The following is a 12,009-nucleotide window of genomic DNA, read 5'->3' as shown; positions in this document are numbered from 1 at the left end:
TACATTGACCAGCTTGTGGCACTGACATTGTGGTGGGGCTGGATACAGTATGACCAGGGCTTCTCTGGACAGACTCGGTCAATTTTGTGCCATCCTAATCTGTTGGGTTCACATCCGCTCTGCCCTCCATAGCTATGTGATGTTAGCCAGGTGGCTCAGCCTCTCTGAACCTCTGTTGTCTCCTCTATAGGTCAGGGGGTCATCAGAAACCTCACAACATCGCTGAGTAAATCCACTAGGTCGGGGAGGACCATGCACAGAAATTCCCTCCCTTCAGCGGACACTGATGTGCGGGTGGAATTTTTCTCTCCCTAGTGCAGGCAGTGCTGGGAGCATTTTGGAGACATTAACAAAAGAGACAGAACCTAAATAAATAATTGAGTCTGGAGAGATGGCTCAGTGGGTTAGAACACGGCTGCTTTTACCGAGGACCGGGGTTCAGTTCTCAGCGCATGCGCACGCGCGCGCGCGCGCCCCCCCCCCACAGAGTAGTTCACAATCTTCTGTGATTTCAGCCCCAGGGGATCTGACGCCCTCTTGTGGCCTCTGCAGACACTGCAAGTGGTGCTCAGCTAACACAGGAAGGCAAAACATCCATACATGTATATCAATTAATATAAAGAAAAAGGTTCTTCACTGTAAAGCCCCTGGACAGAGAAGACATCCAGAATATATGGCTTGATTACCTCCACTTGGGAGCTCTGAAGCCCTAAGCACTCCAGAATCCAAACCTCTCGTAGAGCTGGCATGACACCACAGGTAGACCTGACCTCGTGGAACCTGTCAGAGCCAAAACATGGAGAAGTGATGATGTTGGATGTGACGTCTCTGAGGCTGTGGAAGGTGTGTGGGAAGTGTCTGTAACCGGAGTTTAGACTCAGGACCCTTTCCCAAGGCACCCGATGTGTGCTTTAGCAGGAAATACAAAAGCCTTAAAGTAAAGCCTCCGTGAGCCCCATCCATGTTTTGGGTGAGGTAAGACAATATTCAGCTTGAGCTATGTGAACAGAAACAAATCAGAAGGGGACAAATGTGTGTGTTAGTGGGGTGCAGCTGTGGAGCACATGTGGCCAGCCCGTTGTCCATCCGGTGGCCTCCATAATATGTGTAAAACCCTACAGCAGGATTGACCCAGCGCAGGAGGGGAAACAAGGCCAGTGGGCTGGGCTGACAGAGATGGTGGCACAGAGGGACAGAGCAGATGGGGGTGCCTCGTGGGTTCTTGTAATAGCATGGTTACCTCCTGTCGGTAACCTGAGGTTTTGAACATGGGGAGAGCAGAAGCACCTGGTCCTGGACGGTCCCTCCAGGTGGGAAGGACCATCCCTGGCCTGCAGGTGGGAAGAGCTGACTGTGGGAGCCTTGGCGGAGGCAGGATTATAACATGATGACGGCAGCAGACTAGGCCATAGGCCATGGTGGCTTTCCTTCCTTCCATCTGTCTCCTGACATGGAACCCTGTCCAAATTCAGCCCTTTCCCTTCTCTACCATAGGAACTGAGTTGCCTTCAGAGGATACCAGGGGAGACAGACACATCTGTGGCTGTTGGCACAGAGAATCAGGAAGGCACAAGACATGAAACCCAGAGGCTGTGTGACCCTAGGGGCGAGAGGTGTTAGAGAAATGGACACAGCAGGGGGAGAGGCCAGGTGGGGGGGCAGAGCTGGCCTTAAGGAGGGGATGGGGGGCGTCTACAGGAGGCTCGAGAGTGCCACATCCTGGCTGGTGAAGTCCCCACAGTACCCAGGGTTGAGAGCACAGGAAAGGGAGGGGACACAAGCACTCAGGGACATTTCTCAACTCTGTCATTCATTTAGACATTCCTCTATCCATTCTCAAATGTGTCTGTGTGCGATTCATCCATTCCCTTGTTCTTTCATCTGCTCGTTCGCACATTCAGCCGTCACTCCCTCTTGCATTCATCGCCTCACATCTGACTTTGAGTGCCAGCAGCCCTGATTCCTTGCCGCTTGGCCTCTCAGGACCTGAGCTGCATTCAGAGATTTTTTTTTGGAGTTGGGGAGTTAGCTCAGCGGTAGAGCGCTTGCCTAGCGAGCGCAAGGCCCTGGGTTCGGTCCCCAGCTCTGAAAGAAAAAAAAAAAAAAAGAAATGTATTTTTAAACTGGTGGAACAGTGGGCCAGGTGTCCATAGTCATTTACTTACTTATCCAGGAATGATTTCAGGGTGCCTAAGGGCACAAGATCCTTCTGTGGAAGGTGACTCAGTTTCCCACTCCTGTAATGAGAAAGAAATAGCTCTCTCAAGGAGTTGGTGAGATCAAAGACTAAACCATACCTGGGGCTAACCACCGAGTATCTCTTAAAAGCCCAGCACTTAAGATGTACAAGCTCTTATAATCCTCATAGCACTGAAGGCTTGAAGTAGTAATTATTGCTGTCTACTTGTGATAGGTGAGGAAACTGAGGCTCAAGGAGGCAAGGCACCATAGGCTTTGCCATGGGCAGACCTTCTGCATCTAATCTGCCTGGTAACCGTTGACCTCACTGCTCCTGTCTGTTCAGCCAAACTGCCTGGTAACTGGTGATGTCACAAATTCTACCTCGGGATTCAACCTATGGAGAAAGAAACCTGATAACGTCACTGAAGAAATGTAGTATCTAGAGAATTTACAACTTACAAGACACACTGCCCTGCAGTCTGGTCTGAATAGGGCCTTGCTAATACTGGTCCACTGCTGTACAAAATGGCTATTTCTTAGATATCTCAAGTTTATGGGATATGAGCTTCTAACCAGACTGTATGCTGACCACTTACAGCCAGCCTCCTGCCTTTCTTCTCCATGAAATTTAACCAACTTTGATACAATGCTTTCTCCATATTAGAAAATGCTATGAGGTGGAAGGAATTATACCCATATATACACCAAAAAAAAAAGCCAAACGAAACAAACAAACAAACAAAAAAAAAAAAAACCCCAAAACCAAAACAAAACAAGAAAAGCAAGGCATAGAGAGTGTCCCACGGTGAATATTCCTGAATGCTTATCCTCCATGTGTCTGAGTTTTACCTCAGAACCAAACTCTCATCACCAACATAGTTATTATTGCTGCTCTAGGGTCTAGTGACACACCACACAGTCATGCCCATCCCTCACTGGGGAGTCTAGGCAGGGGCTCTACCACTGAGCCACACCCCCAGCCCCTCACTGGGGGATTTTACACTGCAAACATTCCTGCTTTCTTTCTTTTTTTTTTTTGGAGCTAGGGACCGAACCCAGGGCCTTGCGCTCTACCACTGAGCTAAATCCCCAACCCCCCTGCTTTCTTTTTAAGATGCATCTTAATGTATTTATGTGCATGTATGTCTGTGTGTGTGTCTGTATGTCTGTGTGTGTGTCTGCATCTGTGTGTGTCTGTGTGTGTCTGTATGTCTTTGTGTGTCTGCATCTGTGTGTGTCTGTGTGTGTCTGTATGTCTGTGTGTCTGCATCTCTGTGTGTCTGTATGGGTGCTCACAAAGACTAGAAGAGAGCATCAGATCCCCTGGAACTATAATTAAAGGCATTTGTGCCTTATATAGGTATTGTAATCAGAACTTGGGTTCTCTAAAATAACTGTAAGTGCTCTTAACTGCTGAGCCATCTCTCCAGCCCCTCCTTTTTGGGGGATGGGGTCAAGACAGGGTTTCTCTCTGTAGCCCTGGAACTCTGCAGACTGGCCTTAAACTCAGAGATCTGCCTTGCCTCTGCCTCACAAATCCTGGGACAAACGGCGTGCAATGCCACCACTTACTTCCCAGGGTCTCCCTGTACTTTTGGAGTTGGCCTTTAGCTTTCTGTCCTCCCGTCTCAGCCTTCTGAGTCTTGGGAATGACCAGCGTGACCCACTGGTCTCACTCATAGCAAGGTGTTTTAAGAGCAGTTGGTGACAACCACAGTTCTGTCCATCTTAACCTCCCTGGGAGATGAGGGACCTGAGAAGGCCACATGCAGAGGGCTTTAGCGGGACACTGATGCCATTCAGTTACTACACAGTGGAGCAGTGTGGGAGTTGCTCCCCAAGATAAAGTGACATGCATCCAGGGACAGAAGCCAGGACACTAACCCATGTCTGAGAACACTCGTCCCACCCGTCAAGGGAGTGAAGCAGATGCAGCACCCAGAAGCCAGGCTGTTCTTAGGGGCTTCAGTGAGTGCTACTTCTTTGAAATGAAGCAATGTGCTGTGGTTTCTTTTGCCCTCAAAACTTGAAAGCAAGGGTTGTAGCTTGGTGGCAGGGCGATGGCCTAATGTGTCAGCACTAAGACTCAAGCTCTGTCACTGAAGAAAAAAAATCATTAGATAAAAATGTGTCCTAGATGAGCCTGGTGGCCCAAATCTGTTATCCTAGTTACTTAGGAGGCTGAGACACAAGAATCAAAAGTTCAAGACCAGCCAGAACAACTTAGCGAGACCCTGTCGCCAACAAATTAATAGAGGGTTGTGGGCGTGGCTCAGTGGTAGACCCCCTGCCTAGAATCCCCCAGTGAGGGGCTGGGGCATGGCTCACTGGTAGGACATTTCCTGCACCATTCTGAAAGGTCTCGTTCAGCCTTCTCTTCGGAAACTCAGTTCCGTGGCTGCGTAAATGCGTCATGGCTTTGGGACAAGCAGCTAGATCGTTTTAGCTTCTCAGTGAGTCATCGTGGGCTCTCACATGGGCTCTGCAGCGTGCAGCGTTGGCGGGGCACCTGCCACCTTTGGCTTGGGTTCCTCATTCGGAAAATGGCCTGAAGACGTGGTGTCGCCCTCCAGGGTCGGGATGTGGAATAACACAAGGAGGAGAGTTAGCTCCACTTTGCGGACACGGACACGTAGTATCCTTCCTCCTACCAGCTGCGTGGCTTTGGGCCTCCCGCTGCTGCGCTCAGCTTCTACACCCATAGCGTGGGGGATAGCAGACATGACATCATGGGATTGTTGTGGCGGAGTCGAAGCGGGTCCACTTTTCCAGTGGGCACATGAGGCTCAGAGAAAGGACACTCCTCCCTGGGGTGGGACTCTTGCCGACCTCCTTGTTCTTCCTTACACCTGCCCTTCCCTCTCTTACAGCCAGAAGCTGCAAGGTGAATACTTCAGGTACAAAGGCATTCCCTTTCCAGTCGGCATGTATACACCAGAGAGCCTCAGTCTGGCCGAGAACACTAGCAATGTGCGGGACGACGACATCTTCATCGTCACCTACCCCAAATCAGGTACCTGTGGTGCTAGCCTGGGCTCAGGGAAGAAGGGAGGAGGGAAGGGAGGAGCCTGCTTTGCAGAACCTGGGAGCTTGTCCTCTGCTGGGAGCACCTTCCTTTGCACTGCGCCCTAAGTCCCTCATCCATGGAGACTCTGAAGGTCTGCTAATCTAGGGCTGCAATAGTGTCCCCAGACCTTCTAGGTCCCCTAAGCCTTCTTAGCATTGTGTGCCATCAGCTACGTGTGGTTTGGTGGGTAATTTGTTCGTTTTTTTTTTTTTAAAGATTTATTTATTTATTATATATAAGTACACTGTAGCTGTCTTCAGATACACCAGAAGAGGGCATCGGATCTCTTTACAGATGGTTGTGAGCCACCATGTGGTTGCTGGGAATTGAACTCATGACCTCTGAAAGAGCAGTCGGGTGCTCTTAACCGCTGAGCCATCTCTCCAGCCCAGTTTGTTCGTTTTTGTCAAGACAGGTTTTCATGTAGCCTCGAACCTCTGGTCCTGCTGCCTCAGTGTCTCAGGTTCTGGGATGGCAGTGTGTGCTGCCAGGCACAGCCTCATTGATTAAATCTCTGCTTGCCCACTGGAAGCTTGATCTGGCTCTCTCTCAGAGCTTTGTCTGCCTTGGCTATTGCTTGTTCTCTGAGCCTAGAACCATGCCCGCTGTGTAGCACGTTTGTGGAGGATGCCCCGCCTCTCCATTTCCTTCTGAACTCACACGCAGAACGCTACTCAGTCTTCACAGATAAGGAACGCAAGTGAGCTTCCTGCTTTTCTTTTTTGTTACTATAATAGATCACCCGACCAAAAGCAACTCAAAGAAGAAAGGCCTGGTGTGGTTCGCACTTCCAGACCACAGCCTATCATAGAGTGAAGTCAGGCCAGGAACTCAATGAGGAATTGAAACGGAAGTCAAACAGGATCCTGCTGTGACTGCCTTGCTCCCTATAGCTTGCTCAGCTAACTGTTTATAAAACCCAGGCCCCCTGCCCAGGAGAGGCACTGCCCAGAGTGGGCTGGGACTTCTTATACCAATTAGCAATCAAGAATATGCCTATAGCAGCATATGTCTTTATTCTAAGCACTAAGGAGGCAGGGGCGAGCCAGGTGAGTTTGATCTACATAGGAAATTCCAGGCCAGCCAGGGCTACATAGTGAGACAAATAGTAAATAAACAAGAAACATAGTTAAGGGGGCTGGAGAGATGGCTCAGTGGTTAAGAGCACTGACTGCTCTTCCAGAGGTCCTGAGTTCAAATCCCAGCAACTACATGGTGGCTCACAACCATCTGTAATGGAATCTGATGCCCACTTGAAAGCTGTATGATGATACATAATAAATAAATATTCAAAACAAAAACAAAACCCTGACTCATCCTACCTGCCCCAAGTGTGAACCTTACAGACATCAGGCTGAGAGAAAAGGAATTACATGGGGCCCTTAAAATAGCCATGCTTGGAGGAAAAAGCCACTAGGGAGGGTAAGTTAACAGGGGCTGCCTGAGGAGAGAAAGGAGGGCATTTGTTTAAGGATTACAGTTTCTGTTGGAAAAATGACAAGCTTTGGGGGGTGATTATTGCAAAACGATGTGGTTGTATTTAAATTAAATTTAGTGAAGTCACCACTAAAGGGCTCCAACTATAAACTGGTCCCAAGAGCATAGAGAGGCAATAGACACAGGAGTAACCCCCACCCTCTATAGGGAAAAATACGCACATGTACACGCACACACAGTCATGAATTGGGGAGCGGGACTTCTTTGCCTTGTCTCCAGATTCCGCTTCACTGAGATGTCTTAGTGGAGGGTTCTTGTCATTGTGTATCCCCTAAAAGGCTCACAGATCGCCAGTGGTGACACATGCAGAACAAAGCAGAAGAATTATATTCCTTTGGCGCCCTCTCCTGGTCATTGATAACTGAGAACCGTAGCTAGAGCTAGGGAGAGCCCCACTGAGGCTGAGCCTCTGACTCCAACTCCTTTGCTGAAAGGAGGATTCAAGGGATTCAGACACAAGGCAGTGACATAGGCCTACTGTCTTTCCTAGGCCAGAGTCTGAGGAAGGAGGACCCCCAAGGCCAGTCTAGACAGTTTAATGTGAATATGTTGTTGGCGGTGGGTTTTTGAGACAGGGTTTCTCTGTGTTTAGCCCTGGCTGTCCTGGAATTCATTCTATAGACCAGGCTGGCCTCGAACTCAGAGATCTGCCTGCCTCTGCTTGCGGAGTGCTGGGCCATCACCACCCAGCTACTTAATGTAATTTTAATGTTTCATGACAAAAAAGTCAAAAGAAATAAGATGTAGCTCAGCAGTACAGGCCCCTGCCTAGAATCCCCCAGTGAGGGGCTGGGGCATGGCTCAGTGGTTGAGTACCTGCCTAGTATTTCTGAAATTCTCAACTCAATCCCTCTTAATATAGTCAGACAGATAAAAGACAAAACAAAACAAAATCCCCAAAAATAATTGGTCAGGTGTACTGCATTTAATCTCAGGGCACAGGAGGCAAAAGCAGGGCGATTTCTATGAATTTGAGGCCAGCCCAGTTTGCATAGTGAGTTCCAGGACAGCCAAAGCTACATAGTAAGACCCTGTCTGGAAAAGAACAATGACAAAAATAACTAAATAAGGGCAGTTAAGTGTCTTACCAGGGAAATGCACTTGCTGCCACGGCCGACAACTCGAATTTGAGTCCCCAAACTCACAAAACGGTCAGGCATGGCAGATAGCGTGTGCCTATAATCCCAGGGCTGAGGGGTAGAGACAAGTAGACCCTGGCGACTTTATGGCCAGCCAGTTTAACAGAAATGGTAAGGTCCATGATCACTAGGAGACCCTTTCTTTAAAAAGAAAGTAGAGAGTTATAGAAGATAGTGTTTCCTTCTGACCCCCACACACTCAGAAGTGGGTAAATCTTAGAAAAGCATGCAGGTACCAGAAGCACAACACCTTCTCCCCCCCCCTTTTTTTTTTTTGGAGCTGGGGACCAAACCCAGGGCCTTCTGCTTGCTAGGCAAGCGCTCTACCACTGAGCTAAATCCCCAACCAGCACAATACCTTCAAAGGCTGCAGCCTGTCTTTTGCTAGTTTGTGGGATCTTCTTTCTCCCACCCTTCTCCACTCCTTTACTTCCACTCTTTCAACCCCTGACACTAGATAGGAGAGAGAAAAGGACAGAGAAGAAAGGAAAGAGCTCCCTGTATAAAGTCAGGGATCCGAAAGCAGTTATTAGTGTTAGACTACTTCCTGCTGATATGTAACATTCCTTGGGGCGAGTTAGATCTTTGCCATCAGAATATCTAATTTCTTCTTGTTTCTAATTTGCACATGACTACTTAACAAACCACAAGTAGCAACCAGCAACCCAAACTGCCTCTCGCAGCTCTAGAATTTATATACCCTCTAAAAAAGTCCACAGAATTCCAAATGTCACACAGTCTCAGAAACTATCTGCAGCTGGCAAAATCACACCCCTGCTAGAGCACGAGGCAAATCACAGTCAGCTGCTGTGAAGCAGCCCCACCCATGTCCTACACCAGGGATTAAAACAAAAACTCTCTCTCTCTCTCTCTCTCTCTCTCTCTCTCTCTCTCTCTCTCTCTCTCTCTCTCTGTGTGTGTGTGTGTGTGTGTGTGTCTGTGTGTCTGTGTGTGTCTGTGTGTGTAAGAAACCAAAATTCCAAAGTTGTCATTATGAAAGGTGGTGGCTGTGTTACAGAGCCTTTGGGGCTCTGTGACTGAATGATGGGTTACCACCTGCTCATTGGGCTGCAGTCTGTCATGCAGATGAGCAGAGATAAGCAATAGGCAATACACAGGGCTAATACAGCAGTGTCTACTCTGCACATGCCCAGGGGCCCCACAGCCAGCCAGCACTGGTAAGCAGAGTTATAGTTCTCCCAGAACTGGAGTTCCTGGTGGTTATATTTTTTAATTTTATGCATATGGGTGTTTTACTGCCATGGATGTCTGAGCATTATGTGCGCGTGCACGTTACCTGCAGAGGCCAGAAAAGGGCCAGAACATAGCCCGCCCTCTGCTCCCCCTGCCATAGTGTGTGTGTGTGTGTGTGTGTGTGTGTGTGTACCACAAAGCGTGCACGGGTCAGAGGACAACCTGTAGGAGTTGATTCTCTCCTTCCGCTATGTGAATCCTAGGACTGGAATTCAGGTCATCACGCTTGGCCGCAAGTGCCTTTATCCTCTGTGCCATCTTGATGGCCCTAAACCTTCTTTCTTTTTAAAGAATTTATGTGGGAGATGGCTCGTTGGTTAAGAGAATTGACTGCTCTTCCAGAGGTCATCCTGAGTTAAACTCCAGCAACCACATGGTGCTCACAACCATCTGTAATGAGATCTGATGCCCTCTTCTGGTGTGTCTGAAGACAACTCAGTATATTTATATACATAAAATAAATAAATCTTTTTTTTTTAAGTTTTTTTTCCCCCTTCGGAGCTGGGGTCTGAACCCAGGGCCTTGAGCTTGCTAGGCAAGCGCTCTACCACTGAGCTAAATCCCCAACCTCAAAAAAGAAGTTTTTTAAAAAAATAGAATTTATTTAAGGGATGCTAGAGAGATGGCTCAGTGCTTTAGAGCACTGACTGCTCTTCCACAGGTCCTGAGTTCAATTCTGAGCAACCACATGGTGGCTCATAAGTATCTGTGATGGGATCCGATGCCTTCTTTTGGTGTGTCTGAAGAGAGCTACAGTGTACAGTGTACAGTGTACAGTGTACTGCATAAATTTTTTATTTTATTTTTTATATGGATGGGTGTTTCACATGCATCATGTCTATGCACTGTGTGTATGCATTGCCAACAGAGGCCATAAGAGGACGTCACATCCTCTGGAGCTGGAGTTACAGATGGTTTTGAGCTGCCGTGTGGGTGCTGGGAATTGAACCTGGGTCCTCTACAAGTGTGGTCAGGTCTCTCATCCACGAAGCCATTTCTCCAGCTCCCTTTGTCTTCGTCAGTGTTCTGTTGCTGTGAAGAGACAGCCTGACCAAGGCAACTCTGATGAAAGAAAGCATTCATTGGGGTTTGGTCCATTATCCTCATAGCACGGAGCACGGAGCACGGTAGCACGGAGGCCAACATGCTTGAGAGAGTTCTACAGCCAAGTCCTCAGGCAGCAAGGAGAGAAAGACACCGTGACACACTTCCTCCAGCTTCTCCTAACCCTTTCGAATAGTGCCTTCAACTCTGTGAACCTATTGGGGGCCTTTCTTATTCAATCACCACACTCCTGGTCTTTTGCTTTCTGAGATAGGGTTTCAAACTGTATTTCAGACAGGCCCGGAATTCCAAGTGGTCCTCCTGCCTTAGCCTCCAGGGTGCTGGAATGACACTCATGACCACCACACCTGGCATGTCCCCTGCCTCGGGTCCTGCTCTCCTAGCTGGCTTCAGATTGCCACCCCCTCCCCGCCCCATCCCCTCTTTGCTCCCACCTAACCTTCCTGTTCTCCTGGTAGGCACCAACTGGATGATTGAGATCATCTGCTTAATCCTGAAAGATGGGGACCCCTCGTGGATCCGTTCGGAGCCCATCTGGCAACGTGCACCCTGGTGCGAGACCACCATAAGTGCCTTCAGCCTTCCAGAGCGGCCCAGTCCCCGCCTCATGTGCTCCCACCTCCCTATTGAACTGTTCACGAAGGCCGCCTTCAGCTCCAAGGCCAAGGTGAGGTGGGTGGGCTGTGGGTAGAGGTGTAGAATTAGCATGTGCCCCTTGGTAGGCCACCTTTTATTTTTTTTATTTTTTTTTTTTTTTGGTTCTTTTTTTTCGGAGCTGGGGACCGAACCCAGGGCCTTGCGCTTCCTAGGTAAGCGCTCTACCACTGAGCCAGATCCCCAGCCCAGTAGGCCACCTTTTAAAAGGGAGTGGACTCTAGGCTAGGTGTGGTCATGCGTGCCTGTCCTTCTAGTATTTGCAAAGTGGAGGCAGGAGAGTGGCCATGATTTCCAGGTCCTCCTGGGTTACAAAACAATACCCTGTCAGACAAACAAATTAAGCTGGCCAGTGGTGGCTCACCTTTAATCCCAGTGCTTCGGAGGCAGAGGCGGGGGATGTCTGAGTTTTAGGCCAACCTGAGCTTACAGAGCGAGTTCCAGGACAGCCAGGACTACACTGAGAAACCCTGTCTCAAAAAATAAAAAAGCAAAACCACAACCAAAAACTTGACAGAGGGAAACAAACTGCTAAATCGATGATACAAGAGCAAAGTCCCGGGCTGCAGCCCAGTGCTGCATGCGCTGGGCATGGCTGTTTGCGTGTCTGGTTGGTTGGTTTGGGAATTTTTCTGTTTGCTGTTGTTTTCCTGTTTTGGGTTTTTTTGTTTTTGTTTTTGTTTTGTTTGTGTTTTTGTTTTCGTTTGTTTGTTTTGTTTTTTTCAAGACAGGGTTTCTTTCTCTGTGTAGCCCTCCCTGGCTGTCCTGGAATTCATTTTATAGACCAGGCTGTCCTCAAACTCCCAGAGATTCCCCCTGCCTCTGTCCCCCCCAATGCTGAGCTTAAATGTGTGCACCACCGCTGGCGCCAGGTTGATGCACACCTGCGATCTGAGTACTCAGGAGATAGAAGCAAGAAGATCATCCTTAGGGGGCTGGAGAGATGGCTCAGAGGTTAAGAGCACTGGCTGCTCTTCCAGAGGTCCTGAGTTCAAATCCCAGCAACCACATGGTGGCTCACAACCATCTGTAATGGGATCCGATGCCCTCTTCTGGTGTGTCTGAAGACAGCTACAGTGTACTCATTAAATAAATCTTTAAAAAAAAAAAAAAAAAAGAAGATCATCCTTGGCTAAGTAGTAAGTTCAAGGC

At 48.7% G+C, this 12,009-nt stretch overlaps 1 protein-coding gene across 4 annotated transcripts in view; it reads left to right on the top strand.

Annotated features, from left to right (window-relative positions):
- The window catches only part of Sult2b1 (sulfotransferase family 2B member 1), a 61,134-nt gene that overhangs the window by 43,654 nt on the left and 5,471 nt on the right, over positions 1-12,009 (top strand). For all 4 annotated transcript variants that reach the window (NM_001039665.2, XM_087655057.1, XM_087655058.1 and 1 more), the window contains exons 2-3: positions 5,052-5,194; positions 10,662-10,870. In NM_001039665.2, coding sequence (NP_001034754.1) covers positions 5,052-5,194; positions 10,662-10,870 — 352 coding nt within the window. The remainder of the gene's footprint in view (positions 1-5,051; positions 5,195-10,661; positions 10,871-12,009) is intronic.

The sequence above is a fragment of the Rattus norvegicus genome, chromosome 1 (genome assembly GCF_021556685.1).
Source record: "Rattus norvegicus strain SHRSP/BbbUtx chromosome 1, alternate assembly SHRSP_T2T, whole genome shotgun sequence".
In the NCBI taxonomy this organism is placed as follows: domain Eukaryota; kingdom Metazoa; phylum Chordata; class Mammalia; order Rodentia; family Muridae; genus Rattus; species Rattus norvegicus.
Note: the sequence above shows the minus strand (reverse complement) of the source record. Positions and strands in the feature narration are given on the sequence as shown.